Source organism: Xiphophorus hellerii, chromosome 24 (assembly GCF_003331165.1).
Source record: "Xiphophorus hellerii strain 12219 chromosome 24, Xiphophorus_hellerii-4.1, whole genome shotgun sequence".
NCBI lineage: Eukaryota > Metazoa > Chordata > Actinopteri > Cyprinodontiformes > Poeciliidae > Xiphophorus > Xiphophorus hellerii.
The window spans coordinates 11,948,205-11,970,095 of record NC_045695.1 but is presented as its reverse complement, the minus strand read 5'-3'; the positions used below and the strand labels follow the sequence as shown (position 1 = coordinate 11,970,095).

Genomic DNA, 21,891 nt, shown 5'->3' with positions numbered 1-21,891 from the left:
GACCATTTTTTTAAGCAGAAAAGCCAAATGTTGCCTTTGTTTTTTCCTCAAACTGGCTTTTAAATAGAGTGACTGGAACAATAAGCATGCCTCTTTATCACACAGAGGAAAGCAATTGTTAGACAAATCTGGGATTTTCTCATCTGGCTGTGCTTCATAAAGAAAAGTGCTGCCAGCAGTGAGCTTTGAGGCAAAGAAACCTCCTGGGCCAAAAGGCTACAGGGCTGGCAAACATCTGCACGTGGCGCATCCTGCAAAAGGAAGATCCATTGTTCCAAGTTAAGATGCCAGAAGGACTTGAAGTGAGTTGTCCTTGAGGTAGAGATTTCCACTCTGTAGCCTATAATGTGAGAAAACTTAAAGTGGCAACCAAACCAAATGGGATACGGTGGCTTGTATTCAACCACCTTGAACTTTTACCCATTTTTATGTTAAAAAAGTAAACTTTAAAGTCTTTTATTTAGATTTTATTTGTTTACTTGTTGCAAGGGTGTTTTTCATCTACAGGCCTCGTCACAGTCACTGGAGCTAAATACTGGGAATAAAACCAGTGAGAGGCTGCAACAATTTGAAACCAGGGCAGAGGTTCACTTTCCACTAAGCTTAGTGCTAGAAATGGCTGTCATTAGCTGCGCTCCCATTACAAATGCATTACAAAAAACTTTAGCAATATTCCGCTAACGTTGAAAAAATGCCATTTAGCAACTGCAGTGAATCTTCTTCTTCATGGTTTGCGCCAGTAGTAACATTAGCGCAAAAAACTATTTTTTGAAAATAAAAATTGGTTTATTATTTTTGAAATAAACCAATTTTGATGCAGCCAATAGAAAAAACATCTCATCCTATAGTCAAAACCTATCAAAAATTAGTTTTTTCAAAATTGCTGTGTTTCCATTAGGCAAATTTATTTTCGAAATGTCAAATTCCACAATTATATGGTCAAAGAAAATACAGCAAGTGTCCAGATGAGAATTTGTTAAATGAGAATTTGTTGCAAGTAATTTTCACAGATGAATTTTCCATCCGATCTGACTGAGCTGTTTTGCAAAGACGAATTGTCAAACACTTTTCATTTGGAAAGCTGGTAGAGACAAACCCAAAGGACTGCTCAACAATTATCCCCTACTTTACGTTGGTCTGCTACATAAAATCCCAATAAAAGAGACTGAGGTTGAGTGGTTGTAAAAAGGAACAAAGTGGAAAACCTTGAGCAGTTACTAATACTTTTGCAAGGCAAGAGAGTTAAAATTGAGCTGACCTGCTGTAGCTCAGAGCTACTGAAGTTGGACTTCCATCAAAGTACCTCTGGGTCAAACGGGTCAAGCTAAACATATTCTGGTAGCTCAAGGTGGTGGATTCACTGCTGCTGGTGGTGATGACCTGCAAATCTTCTGGTCCTATGTATAAAAAGAGGAGAAAAAAGCATATTTAGCCTCCTGATGGCAGAAACAAGAAGCATTTTTCTACCATCAACTATTAAATCACACATTTGTTAAGAATAAACTGAAACCACTTGAGTGCCTTGCACGCACACAACATGAAACACCTACTGGGGCTTGAACAACAAGAACTCTGGCAGACGTTTTGGGATGTTATTACAGCAAACAGTGGGGGAGGCAAACAGACCCACAGAGAAAGACAGGAACAGGGAGACAAACTCAGCAAATAAACAGCGCTGCATGGTCACTGCCATGGTCACACACATGTAGATTCATGAGCCTTGGGTATGCAGTGACTAAGGTTGCATCATAAGCTGCTAACAATCAGAGCCACCCCAAGAGAGCACAGCTGTTTTATCAGCTGAATGGGGAGATAAATAGCTCAGTTAAAGGATGTTATTTTGAACGGCTGCTTGAACAAATCAAATGTTCTCTTTGGCTGCACAGCGACGGTTTTCCCTGTTTACGTTGTCCACTCTCAAACAATGGGATATAAAAAAAAACACTCTTTTTCCTCCAACGACTTTTCTAAACATATTGAATTTATTTGGACTTTTATTTAAACAGCTTCAGACAGAGAGGAGAGTTTATGGAGCCGTTGTGAGTTTACATTTCTCGATTTCAATACTTGCATGTAGAGAATAAACCACAGATACACACATGGACATACATCCAGCCAAATCGTTTATGCGACCGCTATAAAATGTGAAAATCTTTCCTGAGGTCAGGAGTTTAGACCTAAACAAACACTAACAATGAGGACAATTACCAGTAGATTGGCCTATTACCAAAATAGACTGCTTAGAGTGTGTGTGTAATCCTCATTCCCCATTCTGTGTGTCTGTGTGTATGTTTACCATCTGCTGCTAACGAGCTTGGAGTGAGCTGGGTCCAGGTGTGGGTGTTTAGTGTACACTGGAGGGCAAGTAAGCCTCCTGTTTGAGATACACATGCACAGGCTCTTAATTCTACATAATCTGGTACGCCAACAACCTAGACTTGACTAAACTGAGAGCGACTCTTTGACCTTTCTTATTAAAACTTGATTATTAGTCGGTTCCCGTGGCAACAAGCTACCTCACAGGAACATGAAACATCCTATTTTATACACGTTTGTTAAACGGCCTCCTCAGATTTGGCAGTAATGACTGAGATAGCCGTGGAAGAAAGATTTTTTGTTAGGGGAATCATTTCTGTGTTGATTCAATCATATTTTGGATAATAATCCAACTGAAAATGCTTAAAACTAGTTCAAACACCTAATATACCTTACTATGCATACACATGAACAGAAACAATGTTAGCTCCACTGCAAAGCTAATATTTACAGTTTTATCTCAGCTCTCGGAGGTACAGCCATATTTGTTACTCTGAGGATGTTTTAGTTGATTTTAATGTAACGACAGGAAAGTTGACGTGGTCAATTTCAATGTTGCTGACACTGAATATCGTTAGTTGCTGCCTTCTGTAAAAAGAGTCTCAGCCTCACATATTCTTTTACCTGGATAAATGAAGAATACACTTAAAAATCTACATATGAAGATGGAACAGTGTTGAATTTGTCTGACATTTTAAGGTCTAGATTCAGTTAAAAATGCTGCAGGTATGCAACAAAGCGCCTCCACATTTCAAACAGTGGCAGTGGCACTTAGCATAACTGCGGCTCACTACTTCTCATGTTGTTTTCCCCCCTGTGAGAATGCCAAATATTTACAACTCCTGTCAGTTTTTCCGTCTGTGCCAGCTCACTTCTGTTCTTCCTGTTTCGTTCCATCTCCTCTCATGATGGGGACGAGTCTGCACAATCTCTTCCCAGCAATCTTTAGGGAGGGGGGGTGAATTGATATCGCATGGCTTGCGCCTCATGGTGCCAGTCGAATGCGTGGCGGGTGTGCGGAGGTTGCCAATAGGAGGTGGGCGTGGGGGGTGCCAGGCGGAGGCTCCAAACGCTTAATTAGCATCCAAGATGTATGGATGGCGTTACAGAAGGCTAATTATGCCATTTGAACAGAATCGATGGCGCTAAATGCCTTAGCATCAAAGCATTTGGACTCTTTTGCAGCTTATTGTATGAACGAGCATCGCAAATCTACACCGCTAGAAGGGCTCTAAGAAATTCATTTCCCTGGCAATACTTCGTGATGAATGCGACAGCTGTGGCGCCGAAGCTGGGAGCTTCAGCACGTGTCATCTGGCCCTGTCAAGGCCAAGCTTTTTCTAATTTGAAAAAATGGGAAAGTGACATTCTGCTCATTCACACTCGCACACATGCCAAGCATTCTGTCAGCAGAGCTGGCAGCTGGTGAATCGCGGCGCATCGAGTGACTCGACACAATCATGCACTTGAGAAGAAAGGAGACTTGCTCTCAACTTTGAGTTCAGTTTCTGTTCCATGATAAGAAGCGATTAAAACCTGCTGATTGTGAGAAATCCATGCAGACAGATGTGAAGTCCGAAGTGTTTTACCACGTGACACTCAGGAGAAATAGGAAATTCTCCATCATTTGTGTGCTCTCACTCTGCTAAGCAGCATCTGCAGAAGACATTAAGTCCAAAACTAGAAAACCAACACATGATGTCATCAGGTTCAGGGTGAGGACGTGGAATCACTTTCTACGTGAGAAACAGTTGAGTTCGTCCTGCTGCTGTTATCTACTCCAGGGGTGTTCAAAGTTTGTCACTTGGGTCAAGAAAATAAAACAATCTAAAATCACAGCGACTCTTTTTGTGATTTCAAACATTTTTTCTTTTTAATTATTATTAATTTTGCTTGCTTTTCTGTATTAAGTAAGGCATCTTGTTTTCAACGTCTTTTGAGCAAATTTACTCTTAGTTATAAGTACAGGATTTGGGTATGTTTCTTTCAAAACGTTTGCTATATTTAGCCAAGTTTAATAAATAAATCAAATTAATTTCTTCAGCACATTTTAAAACAACTGCCATTGGCCACAGTACTGCAGACAAAAACAACAATAATAATAATAATAATAATAATAATAATTCGAACTAAACAAAATAGAAACATAAAAGAAGCCCAACAAATTAATCTCACACTGTATTAAAAGCCAGTGAAAATGAGTTTTAAGAAGTGGCTTAAAACATCAAGAGTTGAAGCCTATCTTTAAATAAAAGCTTTATAATTAAAATCTCTGGATAGACAGGATTCTATTATGAAAGCTTGGTTATCAAAAGTTAAATACTTTTGTACTTTATCCACTGTAAAATGATTGTCAGTAATAATTTTATCCTGATTACAAATTCTAAAACATCTCCATCTGTATCATTCACCTGTGCTGGATGAGCAAAATTTGTATCACTCTTGAATTACATTTGGGGGCCACTCAAAATCAGTACAAGGGCCCCTGGTCTGCACTTCAGATACCCCTGATCTACTCACATCTCTCTTCAGCTGCATTTTCAATCCAACTGGGATGAATTTCACATTGCCATAGCAAAAATGAGGCTCGTTTTCAGTGTGTGTGTTTTGGCAAACCACAGAAGCATTTTCAAGGCACATGATTTGCCATTGAAGCTGACTAATTTAGGGGAAATGGCCATCTATATGACAGACATCCATAATTTGTGTGTGCTTGGACCTATGGCTGCAGGCTAATATGTTAATACAATCAATGGACAAAGAATTTCAATCATTCCATCTAAAGCAACATTTCCTCCTGTCCTCATCACTCTCCTGGTATTACCTCTCACTCAGCCGCGTGATGCGTAGAAGATTTATTGCTCTGCTTCCTGCAATACATAAAGAAACACATAAAAGGTCTTCCACCTGAGTCCCTGCTTCTTGCAGGGAGTAATGCCCCTTTTATGCATCTCTTTCCATAATGGCCCCCATGTCGCTCTCACACAGACTCCTATCCAAAGAGGGAGTGCTCACCTCCTAACATGATGCTAAAGCTGCACACAGACATGCACACACTACCCTAATAATGGCGTAAACACACCACACACACACAACCCTGCACACAGAGAGCCTCTCCAGTAAACAGAGCAGCAGCTCTGATGTGCTCTTACTTCCTGGCTGCCATTCAGAGACATTAGAGCTGCCTACATTACACAGACATGCTAATGATATCTGGTAATGTGGCACTGCTGCATCGACATGCAGAATGGGCTTAAACCAGGCGCATGAGGAAAATACTGCTAGCCGCTGGTCCTTCATGGATTTATTGTTCTGTGTGTGATATTAAACACTGAGATTTAGGGATTGACAATATATCGATATTAAGATTGTTTTTTTACATATGCAATTATGATGAGGAACTGGAGATTTTGCAAGAATAAACAAACTTAAAAAAATATATATCCTATCAGACACCAGCCTCTAGCAGTCCTTTGTAGCTGCAATATTGTACATACTGATATAATCTGCAACTGGAGTGCAAATGATGCAAAGACATGTTTCCTTTTGTTAGTGTATTTCCAATGGCGCTGGGATTAACTTTTGGTTCACACAAATATGGAAGCTTCAGCATATGCACTTGTAAAATCTGTGCTAAATTATTCCGCATTAGTTGTCAATGCCGGCGACTTTTAAAGTCTTTGCTTCATTTAAGAAAGGGTATTTTTAGCTTTCCCCAAGCATAATTTAATCTTGTGCTTGTTGGATGGAAATTACAATCTAACGCTGCTACATTTTTATGACTTTTGTGTTTTTAGCATGAATTCAAAAGGCCTTTATATTCTGAATTAATTCTGAGACAAGCATGTCCAGTTTCAGTGGTCCAGCATTAAGAATATCTTGGTAGAAATCATATATTTTACCAATAACATGTAATTTAAACATGTGAATACAATTGAGTCAGGTTTGGTTCGTATTGGGGTCGGTGAGAGCAGTTTGGGCTGACACGGATTGTTCCTAAGAAGGGCACAATGGTTTCTGTCTGTGTGATTGAGTTTAGAGAGCTCGAGCCAGACCCCAACGTCCACTCATGCTTTAGGCACCATTAGTGAGCTGAATTTGATTCAGACGGTGATGGATACAAAGTGGAGGTCAATGAGCGCTACTGTGACATCTGCCCTTTGAGGCCGATCAAACACCAGATGTGCCGCTATGATGTGGAACCATCTGTAGGGAGCGCTTAAAGAAAGGAGGGGTCTCCCGTGGTTGAGGCCAGATAAATACATTTACACTCTAAATTATTCATACCCCCCTAACAGAAATAGATTTAAAATATTTTTACTTTTAATCAACTTTTAATCAACAATGTTCCTCTACTTAAACTGGGGTGTTTGTGTGCCTTGGATGGACATTTGTTGTGAATTGGTTCTGCCAGTCAGAAGCATGTTCAAAAAGGTCACTTTAAATCTAAATCTGCTTGAGGTATCAATAATTATGAGTCAGGTGGCTGACGAAGGGAAAAACATGTTCTTCCCAGGAGTTAGCCATGTGACATGATGTCTAATGTTGCATTTCAGGGATTTTGATTCTCAATTCTGTTTATTCCCACAAATCCTGCATGGATGTCTGCAGGCGATGTATGCAGAAATGCTCTAAATACTTTCTATGAATGAATTCACTGGACTACTGAAACATTACTGAGGTTAAACATGCAGCCTAAGGACATGAGCTGCTTGAATCCATTAATATGTTTTTTTTTTTCTTTTATTATTTACTCTCTACCTAATGACTTCCAGAGAGGCAGTTATGGGTTCAGGGCTTCTTTGATTGTTCAGTGTTTAAACAAGGAATCTAACATATCCTGTGTTTGCTCTTAGATGGCACCCAGAGGGGTTGAATCCCGACCAAGGCACCTGTATGAAGAGTTGGAACTGGATTACAATCCAAAACCCAGGCGAGATCACTGTATTTATTCTTTTTATTCCTGCATGTTGGGAAACGTCACGCCACTTCCTGCCTTTGTCTCTCCCTACGCACTCACACACACCCAGACACACACAAGTAGTGTAGACTAATCCTCTTTGGAGCTTATAATTAAATCTGGAGTGTTTGCCTTGGGAGTGTGTACTCATCCCAGGAATAGGACTGATCAGCTCTCCAGAGAGCAGGGTGCAGGCAGGGGGATCTCTCGCCCTTTAATAGGACCGTACCAGTCCCTGTTTGTTTTTTACCTGCCATCTTGTCAAAATTATATGGCAAACATGCATCTGTCCAAAGTCGACAACAAACATTCATGTAAGTGTGTGTACACGCGCCGTCACGGCTCGCCTGCGAAGTGGAGCAGCACGATGTGCGCTGAGTGAGAGCAGGAGGCTGAGGAGGGGGGAAAGAAGGGACACCAGGATGGAGAGAAGGAGAGAGAGAGGGGAAAAGAGAACAGTTATTTCACGGGTTATTGCCCCCCCTGATGTGACAGGCACCAGGGACCACAGACATCAGCCCTGGGTAGGGGGGAAACAGACAGTGTAGAAAGGAGAAGCAGCAGAGGGAACAGTTTAGTCCTAAATGTGCAGATTTGGATAAACTTCAACACCTCAAAACAAACCAAGACTCTAATTACAATCGTTATTCCAGATTTCTGTGAAATTATTGGTCATATTTTCAATTATTGTATTTTTAAACAGTTTCTCAGGCAATTTGTAGCTCTTCTTTGTGAGCACTGCAAAATCCTGCTTGGCATTTATTTCTCTATTGTTTCCGAAATTATTTCCACATCATTAAAAAGTAATCACTAGCTCCATTAGTAAGAGAAACATTACATTGTAAATCCAGAGCGTCATTTCTAGAATATTATTAATAATGGCAGCTATAATATTGTCTGCTTACATGGTTAGATTTACAGATAATCAGGTTCTTGTCTTTGAAGAATCTCTAGCCTGAACTAAACAATTAACGTCCTTCAGCACTTCTCCTCGTTTCTAATGTTCTCTACAGAGATGAATTAATACTTCCAACTCTCATGAGCGTAAACACAAGCTGATAGAGGGTTGGATACCAATCTATTCTGAGAATGTTTTCTTTTTTTCAAAGTAAAAGGAGAAAAAACACTAGAGAAAAAGAGAGCAGACACAGCAGAGAATTGAATGCATTTTTCAAAGTGGGGCTGAACTTTGTGCGAAATCCCCCCGGGGGCCGCCATTATTGAAAGCCATTTCCTCTCAAATGAGTGCGGCTCCACCATTGGCCTGGCTCTCATTAGCATACATTTGGCCTGCCTTTGTGTGGAGCCGGCTGGGGCGGCAGCTGGAGGGTTGGGAGCGAAGGAGGTGAGAGTTTGCATAAATGTGTGTGTGTGTGCGTGCTTGGATATAAGAAAAGATGAAGCAAAACGTCTCACAGATGGGAGCAAACAGGCAGAGGTGGAGAGGAGGAGGGAGGTACAAGTCAGAAAGATGGCTGCTCACACAGATGTTTGCAAAATTCTTAAAAATTTTCTTTGAAAAATATGTTTTTAGATCATATTTTTCTTTAATTAATATCACGACCCTGATTAGTTTAAATTTGTAAATACGTTGCAACAACTTTGTGTTCTTGCCATTAACAGAAATTTAAATATCTATTTCTGTAAGAGTTTTGTCTATTTTATTTCTTGTTTTTGTCTTGATATTTGTTGTTGTTGTTTTAGTATTTTTTGACTTGTGCATGGACAGGTTAAAAATGACCAAAATAAATAAATAAATTGATAGTTTTGAATAAAGCTCCAGCTATTTGTGTATTGAAACAAAGGAAGTTATTTTTGGAAAGTATATGTGGTATCACAGTATTTACACATATTTAAACCAAATATGGTTGGACACTCCCATGATCACTTGTTTTTTGTTTTGTTTGTTTTTTTATTTTATTTATTTATTCATACATACAGTTCTAGAAAGATGCCATTTCAGGTGAGGAATACATTTGGGCACTTTCACATTTATTCCCACTACAAAATCCTAAAATCACACATCAGAACATCACTTCAATGCTCCAATGGTGGTAACATAGCCTCCAAAATGGTCTACAAGTGGAGCACAACTACTGTCCATGCAAATTTGCCCCGAGAGCAGACCACAATATACTAAATGAAGACAAACAATCAAAAAGGGACTGGACAAGTTTAACTTTCATAAGTAGAACCTTGCTTTTTAAAGAAAACAAAAAGGCCAGACTCAGGTTTTCCAGAGGGAAGAGAGACCCAGACTTCTCAAATAATGTTCCTTGGATAGATATGTTTGACATAAACCAAAAACCATAAAGCATTCATAGCAAAGACCTCATACTTGGTCAGCTCTCCATTATAGATAAAACCACAAGTTTTAACTTGGAAAAAATATGAACAAGTAAAAAATATTAAAGCTGAAGCATAACTGGACCCACAACATAGAAACATGATGATGATCCAAAGATGTTTGAGGAGCCAACATACTAAAAAGGCTAAGTCAAAATCCAGATGTTTATCTCACTGCTTAAAGTTGTCTCAGCTAAAGGTGAGAAAGTGGGACAAACTTTGCTTGAATAAATGTCAGCTACTGGGATGATCCAACTTTCTCCTTCAGATATAAAACCCCAGTTTTGTTATCTTTTGATTCATAAGTAATATGGTATTTATTATTGCTATCACTTAATGGAGTGCCCTGATGTTCGAATGACTGATATGCTGTCAAGTTACTTCAGAGAAAGGCTTTAAAGTGACACAAAGTGGCAAATTTCTGGGTTTACCTAAAGAAATATAGTTTTTCACGGCTACATTTTGTAATTGTCTTGCAAAGTAATAGACTCCTGTGAGCATTGCTCTGCTATGCTACATTGTAGAAATATAAGAAAAGGATTAGACCTTCAGTAAATAAATTTTCCCACAAACAGAAAACAGACTGCAGGCTACAGCATGCCCCGTTATCTGCTTTATTCCTCTGGAAAATATTTCTCATCACACTGTGGCGGCCCAAAGTGTAGATGCAATAAATCAGCTTCTCTCTGGCTGTCCCTACATCTCAAATTAAGAAACTTGAAGTAGTTTATTCCAGAGTAGGGAAGTGTGATGGAAAGAAACCTCAGACATCAGCCTGAAACTGGCTCCTTGGGGCTACTGCACGGCACAGCAGCCAGTAAGTGAAGCTCAAGGCTTGGAAAAGAGGATTTGGAAAGAAAAGCTGGAAGTGGTAACATGGAGAGGTTTGCCCCAGGGAGGGTGAGAGTACTACTTTGGCTCTTACCTCACTCTCCATCGGCCATTAACGCGGGGGTGTAGCTCTGCCTCCGGATAGGCTCTACGCTTAGGGACGCACGCAGACACACAAGGCCATATGGAGAATATTACCGTCATTACCAATTCAAAGAGGCAGGTCATGGGCGCGGTGACCCAACCCCGGGTTATCCAATCAGAACAACCCCTGACCTATTCCCCTAAGGTGATTGGATTGGGAAGGCAGGCTGGCACCAAGTTGCTGGTCATGGCTGATTATTGGCAGATTAATGCTCAACTGACCTGAAACATGGGATGTGTACCAAAACCGATCTCAGTACTGAAATACAAATTGTACATCACGTAGGTTAGAGGTGTTTAATTTCAGAAGACCTCTAGCTAGCACCTCTCTGTTCATGTGTGATTACAGTCGATCATTCTGAGGAGGCTCTCATGATTGTTTGTGGAGAGACTGGAATCCTCTGCCCCACCTTATAAAAACCAGGGGCAACTTCTTGATTGTCCACAGCATGCTGAGTAGACTGTAGTATGTGTACAAGTGTCCCTTAAGGGCTCTTGTCTGACCTTACTGAATACCTCAAACTCATTCTTCCCAAGCTTACGGGTACTTGGCTTTCTCCAGCACATCAACCTTTCTGCTGAGGCTATAATGAGTTACATCCATGTTAGACACTCCTAAACATATGAAATAAAAGATAACAAAAAAAATTGGAACTGCTAATTTGCTGGAAATATCAAGGACAACCATTTCTAGAGTTTACAGAAAGTGGTCAGAAAAAGAGAAAATGGACATTCTGGGTTGAGATTAAAGCTAGCAGTTCAAGCAACCAATGCTTCACCACACTGACAGTTCTGTACACTCTGTTCGATTGGGGACCAACTTTGCGACATTTGTTACATTTCCAGTTGTTGCTGTTCTCTTTCACATTGCACTGACTCAAACAGACCAAACCTCCTCACCTGTGGTTTCACTGCACCTCCTTCCTTAAATGTAAACAAAGGAGATTTTATCGATCATCACATTTTAGCGGTTTTAAGATTTATCTTATGTGTTTAGGAAAAGAACACCAGCCATTTCTTCCTCTAGCGCTAGATAAAAATTTGTTTAGGTTACATTTACCCAGAATGCCCTGTTCTGTAATTCACTTCCTGCTTCTGGAGCTGTCTCCAGTCCGCTTACATTCGTATACGAATTCGAAACGAACCAGAGTTCACTTCAACAGAACCGAGATCTAGACAGACCAGAGTTTGCTTTTTTGGACCCCATCAGAGTTTGACTACACATTCATGCTTCCTCAATCGTACCAGACTTCCTAGACAAATGGTTTGAGTAAAGCGTACTAAACAAGACTTGGTGTGAATGCACTCTAAAACTCACACATGTTCACGCCAACTGAACAAGATTGGAAAACAGAGTATAAATTTCAGTTGCAACATTTAGATGGACGTGTGGGGTAACTAAAACAAATTATTCTTTACCAGACAGACTTTCACTTCACTAAGCACTATCAGTTTCAATATTAAGAGATAAAAGCTTCTACTGTGTCTCCTTCAGTCTAACTTTCAAAGTCAAAGTGCATCACTGTGCAGTTCAGGTGTTCAGCCGCATTTATTACAGAAATCTGTTATCATTTTTCCTTCTGTAATATTGTTTGGAGCTCCTGGTGAATTCATAAGATTTTCTCAGGGTCAGCAGAGAAATCATATTGTTGCTGTTCTCATCCCGTCTTTATTAAAGTCCTGCTTCTCACAGCTTCACTGTTTTCCCCGCCCTGCTGCTGTCCAGCTGTCCAATGACTCACTCTAAACTCACCCAACTCGGTTAAAGTTGTTATTTCTGCAAGTCATTTAATTCCTCAGGAGCTCAGATTGAATTATATTGAAAGAATTGTTTGGACTCAGAATGCGGGATAAGTGGTTTAAAAGTCTAAATAATAAAAATAAACGAGCAGCCAAGGAGTTCCTGAGGTTTTATGATTTCCTACGAGTGTCCTGACCCTTCACTGGTTTTGGTGGCTTTTTATGAAACTGTGGGCAGACGCAGCAATGTTTGAGAAGCTAACACACTTTGTGCTCAGACACAGAAGAATGCAATAGAGTCAGCAGAAGGAAATGAAAGGTCTTAAAGCAGCTCTGTCACATGCACAGCTGAGGCACCAGTGGCTCTACCTGTTTACATTAACTGGGCTTTCTCTGCTTTCTACTGATTCCATCAATCCTTCTGTCTGCATTTCTCTGTCACTTCTGTTTATGTTTCCCTTAGTTTCTTCTTCACCACCCGTCTCTCCGTCTGTCTCCTAGGGTCTGTGTATGGGAAAATGAAATTGGCGCATCATAAATAAAACAAAAGAGAAACACTTTGAGGCCCGGGCGCTCCCTATGAGCTCAGTTAGAAATACAAAAACTGTTGTGTAAGAATCGGCATCGCATTCAGTCCACAAATAAAGACGAATTCAAATGTTGTCTTCCTCGTCTAGGAGGAAATGGAAAGCAGCAGCCCTGGACAAACTGAGCTCAATATGTGCAATGACGAGTACAAAACATCTCGTCCAAAATATTTCCCCATCTGTTTCATAATCAGCTCTGACTTGACTGTTTTCCCCTCAACACAGCATGAGATCTGCTTTTTGTTCCACTTTCCAAAGGTAAATCTTCTTTTACTGATGGAACTGCTGTGGAGAGATTTAATGCATCATCAACATAAAACATCTTTGGCATAACAGTACCTTGCAAAGGCATCATTAAACTTTAATATTTTCTATTTTTTTCTGTGTTGAAACCACAAACATCCATGTGTTTTATTGGGACTTTCTGCGATGGAGAAGAGGTCAAAAAATTTTACAGTCCAAAGGGAATTTTTAGACTGAGAGCTGATAGTGTTTCCCAACAACTCTACACTTTTATTAAACATCTACAATAGGAAATCTCATTTTATTTCTGTTTATAGGTTTTAAAGTTCAGCAAAAAGACAATGGACAGTTTTTCTTAGTTTTTTTTCATGGAGAAAACAACTAAGACCTGTATTTGATATAATTATATCTTAAAACACTAGTTAGTTTGTACAGTAGCATTTTGCTTGTGTCGCCTTGCATGATTCTTTCGCCTGATCCATCAGGTTTGGGAGACTTTGTGTTGGTCTATTTAATAAAAACCCTATGAAATCCTCTGAGGTTTGTGGTTGGATTGTGAGAAAATGTAGAAAAGTTCAAGAGGAATGAAAACTCTTCCATGGCACTGCTGTTAAAATGACTTCCCATCTGTTTCCGTCATCAGCTCTTACTCAACTGGTTTCCCTCGACTCGTCTTTATTACATGAGAACGAAGCTCCTCGTTTCTAGCTCCAGACGGTACATCTCATTTAACTGCTTATGCCTTTTTAGTGGCTGTCATTCTGCATTTTTATTAATTGAAAGCAATAAATGCATTCATATTTGAGCAAAATAGATCATTATTACCTATTAAATCTGTGTGGAAACATCGTCATAGAGCCTGTTATTACTGGTGGCTCCCGTCTCTTCTCACCTTCTCATTTTCTAAACCAGAGCTCCCGCTGTTACCTGCCATTGATACTGTACACACTCCCTGTCGCTGCTTACTATGTAATAGCGCTCAGTGTAAACACGGGCCCATTTAGATGAAGAACGCACACCAAGGTGAGAGCCAATTTCCAGCACCGTTGTTGACATAGGCTGGTTTGATTAGCAGAGCTGTCTTGATGGCCGAGGCCACGGTGGCTAATGGTTTCCTCTGCAGCACTCAGCCTGCACAGTGCTGATTTTAGGGAGACTAGTAAATGCATCAAGCACTAATGAGTATTGTCAACTATCCCTAAACATTTCCACAAAGATTGAGGACCAGTCTCCTCAGATTAGAGGAAAGGTTTGCCACAATTTATCCGTAAAGTCATGCCACCGCAGGGAAAAACTGTTTGTGCCTCTGCAAACTGTGGCACCGTTTACCCTGAAAAAGCTTCAGCTGAAATGTGAAATGCATATGAATGAATATGCGTGGGAGTGTGTGGCAGCGAGGTGCAGCAGCTGGTACTTTTTTTTGCTGAGCAGTTGATATATTTTGCATGCGGTGGGCGTAAGGTGAGCATATAATTGGCAGATGTGCTCACATGTGCATCCATATGTTTTATAATCAGAACTGTAATGAATTCGATGATTAAATGCTATCTAATTGGCATTGGCGTCATTTCTGTGTGTTGTGCTCTAGAGTATGGAGGCACCAAAAAGTGTCAGTCGGCTTTTAAAATAATGTAAAATAAGCTAATGTAAAAATAATGGTGCAGCAGAATCAGCAGATTAAACACTGCTGTTGCCTGTTTTATTAAAATGCCAGCAAGAAAAAGGTTTGTTTACAAGTATTAATTGTAGTCTTCTCTATATTATGTATCTATACTACTAAAACACTCATTTACTAAGATTGTTACTGGCGCTTAAGCAGAAATAATATGAAATAAACACTAAATCTTGATCCAAACAGCTGGTGGAAACGTCCTGCGCTTCCTCTGGCGTCTCATTTAAAGGATTTAATGTATAAGAATAACGTTTCTCAGAAGCTATTACTTTTTTCTGCTGTGCAATTTAAAATTGATTTTAAGCTCTCAGTGTATTTCTAACACTGATAATGATCTTAGTCTTACTTATTTATGGACTTACCTTTAATCCTACAAGCTGCCCAAACCCTCAGGAAGTGAGATCATCTTTTCTTCTAACCTTTCCTGAACACCTGAAGGCAGCTGTTTTAATTGCAGACTCAGAACTTTAGTATTTGATTATTTAATTATATTTCATGCTTTTATTTTAATTAGTGCTGCATGTTTATCATTTAGCAACTCTAGCCAGTAGCCGGGAATATAAAACTGCATTTACTTTAGCACATATATATATTGTCATTTTTTCATGCAATTTATGGCCAATTTTTCTGTTTATTTTCTGCATTTTCTCTACATTATTATATTTAGTCAGTTTTTTCAGCCTCTAATTGTGTAAGTTGACATTTTTCACTTGGTTTTTTACCCTCTCATAATGTCTGTCAATTAGTTTTTAAAACAGAACACTGACATGACAGTGTGCAGCAAATAGTTTTGACTTTTATTTGGCTTTCTGATTAATATTTACCAAGTATGCAGCTTCTATCTCAGGCAGAGTCGTCGATAGACTGAATTTATGCTCCAACTTCCACACCAGTTGTTCACAGGGGTGTTCCTGAGCCCGTGCATTGATTTCCTCTACACAATCATGTTTGCTTTTCAATTCGGGACCGCCTGGGAGCCCAAAGATCACGAACATTCAATATTGGTTTCTCACCCCTGTCCCTTGTGTGCAGCCTTCTTTGGATTCTGCAGATCTCTTAATTGTACTGTGATGCAATCTGAAAGTATATTTATATTTATGGATAAATGGAGCATGTCAAACAGAGTAATGCTGTTTCATGTTAAATGTCGCATTCATTCAGAGAGTGTGTCTGACAGACACATGGTTGTTTTCCAGCTGTTGTGGGGGTATTTGTGGGAGTGTGGGACTAATGAGGAGTGGGGGCTGTTGTGGGTGTGGGATTACTAATTTCCTCCTTCCGTTTCCTGGGGCAGGTGCGGGATAACCACCATACGCACAGATTCCTCACTGTCACAGGGCGGAGAAGCAGACCCCAACTGCAACACACACTCTGCTTTCACTGCTGCTTGTGTGTAATCGTATATCTCCCAACACGTACCCGCATGCACAGCTCTGGATGTAATATTGAGTCTATCAGCGGCTCTCTGAGGGCAGTGGGGGGTGCGGTGTATGGTGATGATGTTCTCAGAGTGCGAGTCAGATGTATTAGACTGCGTGTCATTACAGCTTTCCACTCTAGTTGGTCCCCGTGGTTCACATCACACCTTACTCTGCTGCTCCATATAGACCTCAGAGGGACAGACGGGGGAGTCTCATCCGTCTCTCTGCCTGTCCCCTGCTAAACATAGCCATCAGCTCCCTTCCCTGTCCGCATCTCAAACCAACCGTCTCCCTGTTCTGCCACAAATTCACCACTGGATGCTTTGTGAAGTATTCCTACCTCTGGAACAGCTTCAGCATGCAACATTGAAATTCTTCATAAACACAAAGAAACTCTTTATTGTAAAGTGGAAATTATTAAAGTTTTTGTACTGCACCTGAAAAGTCTGGCATGTATTTGCATTTAGCCCTCAAACACCCTCATTAGTAAATCTAGTCCATCTGTGTGTGATCTAATCTCAGGATAAATACAGCTGTTCTGCACAGTCACAGTAAAAAAAACAACTTGATGATGTATTGTCCAAGAAATGATTGCAATAAATGATAATTTTGTTGTTTTGAGACCATTTTCAGGTAATCTATTGAAAATGGCATATTAATGCAAGTTTGCGACAGACGTAGTTCTGAACATATCTTATAATAAAATGACTAAAGCCACGACATGATCGTTTCCATATAAGTTACGATTCACTTATTCACTTCTTATCGCATTTTTGTATCTTTCACTAATAATGTAGAACTTTTCTCCATCTTTAACATTTTACTATTAAACTAAAAAGTACACACAAGTCTGCAAAAACCTGGTTGTAAAAGTATGTGCACCCTAAACTAACACTTTGTTGAAGAACTTTATTTAATTTACAGTATGTAGTCAGAGAAAATATTGACCCAATGATAGGTGATTAAGGTGCTTAAGTACCAACTGATGTGTATAGGACGACAACTTAGAGCCCGGCAGGTCAGAGGTCTGGAAGAATCCATTTCTCTATTAGCATCATTTGAGATGTTGGGAAAAACCATCGTCTCTAGTGCAGCAGACAATGGTGGTGTAGAAGAAGATATATGTGACTGCTTTGCCCCGATTATCACTGAAGATGAGAAAAGATGAAATGAGATGCAAAAAGGAGAGAAGCATTAAAGTGAGAGATAATGCAGAGACAAATGGAGCATAAAGGAGAGAGAAAAATGTTGAAGGAATGAAGAGAGAAGAAGGATTGTGGGTTTTTGGGTGGCCCTGAGACGAGTTGAGGACCCAGGTGTTGCCCCTCCTTTATCTGGGTGTATCTCCATCCTTCTTTTATTCCCTCTCAGTGCCTCTCCTGGTGGCCTTCAGCGTTTAATCTGGATTAATGGAGGAGCATGACCTTCGCTTCTTTCTCTCCTGCTCTTTCCACTGCTGCTTCATTTCACACCACTATCTAAGGAGCAATTTATTTCCACGCAGACTAGACTGCACATCTGTTTCTGTTCTGTCACATCTTCATTTCATATTAAAGTCTTTAGCTTTGTCATTCTTCCATCCTCCACCAGTTTTATTCCTCGTGTCTGTGCTTCTGTTTATGCTGACGGACAAGGCAGGGCTGGTAGTTGCTGGGACCACCTGTGAGTCCTGTCCAGCCCCTCTCTATGGGTGGTCAGGTCTCTGCAAACACACATGCTGAAGTCCACATCACCTCAGTCTATGAATATCCTCAGGGGAAAGTCTTGTCAGGCACGAGTGCAGACGCACGCTCCCAAGCAAGATGTGTGCAGCCTAAACTGTGGTGAGTGACTCATTCTAATTGGCTGGTCAACAGGTGCTGAGCTCGACTCGAGGGACTGGACGCGGCAGATGCAGGGATTACAATTACAGAACAAGGCAGAAGCTAAGCTCAAAGCTTCTGTATAATAACTACAGTAGGAGCCATTGTTACGGGGGAAGTAGACGGCGAAATCTGTCCTATGATTCTCTTTGTTGCTTATCTTTAAAAAAAATTTACCCACTACCAAATCTGCTACATCACTATACCACTTACATTCAGTTATACAACTGTGTTAAAAAACGATGCACAATCAAACACTGTCAAATTTTAAAACTTAGAAAAGCTATATTAATGTTTTCATTAAACCAACACTGAAAGTAACAATTAAACCGTTTTTATGGTTTTCAACATAATCAACTAGGTTATTATTGAACCTAGCTCTAGTTGTATCTGATGTCACCACTGCTATATTCAGCAGTATCACAATGTTGTGATTACCTAACACTGTGTAACACCTTTCTTAAATAGAAAGTTAGAAACAGAAACTTGTTTAATGCGCTTTATCAAGAGCTGATTGAAACTACGGTGAACCTTTTTCTATTCGTCGGTTTTTCTATGGCATGTACCTAAATTATTCACAGAAACCCGCCTATTTTCTTTTTTTTGTAGCTCGTATCTTAAATATTTGAAAGAAAATGCAGCTTGGGAAATATAGCTGAAATACACAGGTGTAGAGCTACTTGACATGCTATTAGATGTCATTTGCAAAGCATCAAATTTATTTTTCTTGACACCAATTTGCTATAATCTCCAAACCATTGATGTTTCCTCATGTTTCTGGGCTAAAATAGTTCCCACCATGCATACTAATGCATATTGAGGTATATTTGGTTTTTAAACTATTGAAATGATAGTCATACGTTTAGAGTATTCAGGTATTTTACGTAGTTGTCAGTGTGCAGCCAGTGTCCCTAACCACTGTGAACCCAGATGCTTTGGAAACTGCATCAAGAAAACAACAACTTATATGAGCATTTAAATTGTACAAACCTTTCCACGAACGAGAGAGATGGAGAAAAGTTTTGTTTTTGACCAAAATATGTCCAAAAACACTCAATACTGGTCTCAGTGTAACTAATTCAGATGCTTCCTTTATAAAATACTGTGCTTATTTCAGCCAGCAAACACCAAACATCTGCCAGCGTCAGAATAGCAAGTCTCCAAACAAGCTGCAGCAACTCTGCATCAGGCTCTTGCATCTCTCTGCTTTGGAAACTGATAGTTAAAAACTTTACGCTTCGCTTTATAAGAAGACTTGTTTATCACTCAGGCCCTGGAAACGTATCATAAGATGGAAAACATTTGAGCCAGCCTTTTTGCTTTGCCTCTCTCTCTCTCTCCCACCATTGCTCGGAAGCCCCCGTGTCGCCTTACCCAGGGGTTTAGCCCCTAATCACCCATAGCTAGTGGGAGGGAACCGGAGACTTCCAGCTGGCTGCCTTGTTACTGCACACCCCTGGGACACACACATTCCTCCACACACACACAACCTCATATATGCTTACCAAGGAAATTTGCCGTTATCTCTTGCATCTTTCCATCCACGTCCCCGACAACTCGATCCTGCCAAGGCCTCACCACATAAACTGAGTAACAGCAGGAAGCCGACCAACAGAGAGCCGTCCTTCACTCCAAACCAGTTCAAACCAGTATCAAGAATAGTCATCACAATACAATAAGCTATCTGTACAGAGGGAACTTAATGAATTAGAATAAATTTTAAAAACAATTACAAGGTGTTCACAAATCCTTAAAAGTCTCTAAAATGACTTAAATTTATAAAACAAAATGTAAGTTGGCCTAAATACGATAATTACAGGTCTTAAATTTGTTGTGACAGGACTATTTCATCTCGTATGCATTTTTTTTTTCTTTATCTACAGGAGGGATCCGTATGACTATCCCACATACTCCAGGGCTCACAGGGAGCCAGTCCCTTACCCCGGTCACTACCAGGACCCTCCAGGTCCCAGCAACTCCGGCCGTTTGCCACTTCCTCAGTCGTCCAACCAGTCCCAGCAGGCTCCTGCTAATCAACGCTACTACCCGTCCGCCCAGCAACACCGTGCAGCTCTGAGACAGGATGTCCCTCCGTCTCCCACGGCTGGTCGCAGGGGGCGGCAGTACTATGAGCCCGTGGTAGGGAGAGGAGACGGCTACCGGCAGGGCCAGCCCCGGCCGCTACACCAGCCCAGACAGGTACCCTACAGCAAGCAACGCTACGCCAGCCCTGATGGCTACCGTCATGAGGATGAAAGACAGCCTGAGCCAAGGCGGGAAGGACCCTATGATAGGTGCAGTGTAAAGTGATGAAAGTTAAGGTTTAACACGGGCGCTTTGCAAAGAGTTATATTTAAATGTATATAAATATATATATATATATTTCTGGTGGAGATATTGTGAGTATTCCAGTGTTGCCAAGGTTTATGATGACGGATTTTATAATGCAAAATGAAATGAGATTAAATTGCACAAATATTTACAGCAAACTTGGTGCCATATAGATGTTAAGTTGAAGTATATTCCAGCACTGAAAGCACTGCATTTTGTCCAGAAGGATCAAACAGAAGGTAATAAATGGGGGGGAATCACCTTTACCAGCTAGATCATGACAGGAAGCCGACAACAAAAACAGGAATTAGCTCTCCTTCTTGACTTTTAAGCCTTGATGTTTTGCCGCTTAAGCTTCCTTTACTTCCTGACATGTCGGGGTTTTTTTCTTTTGTCTTTTTGCCTTTGATTATGTGGATGAGGCCGACACCTTTACTGTCCGAGAAGAATTTAATTGTGATATTTTTGTGTGTTTTCTAATAAAGTAAATAGTTACTCTTATGAGCTATGCTACTAGTAATGAATTAAACTAAATCTTTTCCTCTCTAACATCTCAAACCTGAAATTAGTTGCACTGACTGATGTGTAGCTTACGGTTTGTTTTCAAACATTGTCAAATAACTGATTTTTTTTTTTCTTTTCTACAAATACTTTGCAATAAATATTTTGAGATTCTCATCCTCTCTTCTTTCTGTTCCCGCATAAATATTTGAACGTGCTGTCAAACTGCGCCATGAGTCATCGCTTTTTAAAATTCATTACGATGTTAAGCTGAATTTCTCCTTGCTCAATCTCCAGATAAATTTACCCTCGTGAGATGACTGATAAGAGTAGCCGGCCTCCCGATAATGACTGAATCGTCTCCAACAATTAGGGGCAGGAAAATCTCCACTAGAAATGATTAATACCCAATTTGCTCTCTGTAAGTAAAGATGGCCATGATTGGTGAAATTAGACTTGATATGGTGCATAATTGTGTGTGGAGAGGGGCTTTTCTATCAGTTAATGTTTAATTAGCAGCAGCGCGGGAAGGGAGGAAGCATATGCTGATGGGCCTGGTCTCTGCGTTGGTTTGACCTTCCTCTGTTAGAGCCGCAACAGACCAACTTTAAATCATATTATTTAGAACTAGACAATTTATGTCTGTTTCATCAACTAATAAATATGTACTGTTTGAGATGTCTGGTGGTATTTAAATGTTGGGAACAATGATACGGTGCACAGCGCACCAAATAGACAGAAGCGCAGTAAACAAAAGGAAAAAGCAACTGTCTGCTTGTCATCCTGTGACAAAACCCAAGGAAATCTCATGCTGATAGTTTGAAACAAGCACAAACAATCATCTAACACTGTCAGTATGAGAAATAAAACTAGTCCAGGATGCATGTATAAAGCCCTCCATACACATTTCTGATGAAATAGGTTGAATAAAATCTTT

General features: G+C 40.2%; 1 protein-coding gene across 1 annotated transcript in view; it reads left to right on the top strand.

Annotated features, from left to right (window-relative positions):
* The window catches only part of LOC116715940 (partitioning defective 3 homolog B-like), a 36,765-nt gene extending 15,811 nt beyond the window's left edge, over positions 1–20,954 (top strand). The window contains exons 3-4 of the mRNA XM_032556716.1: positions 7,173–7,249; positions 20,006–20,954. Coding sequence (XP_032412607.1) covers positions 7,173–7,249; positions 20,006–20,432 — 504 coding nt within the window. The 3' untranslated portion in view covers positions 20,433–20,954. The remainder of the gene's footprint in view (positions 1–7,172; positions 7,250–20,005) is intronic.
* The last annotated feature ends 937 nt before the right edge of the window (positions 20,955–21,891 follow it).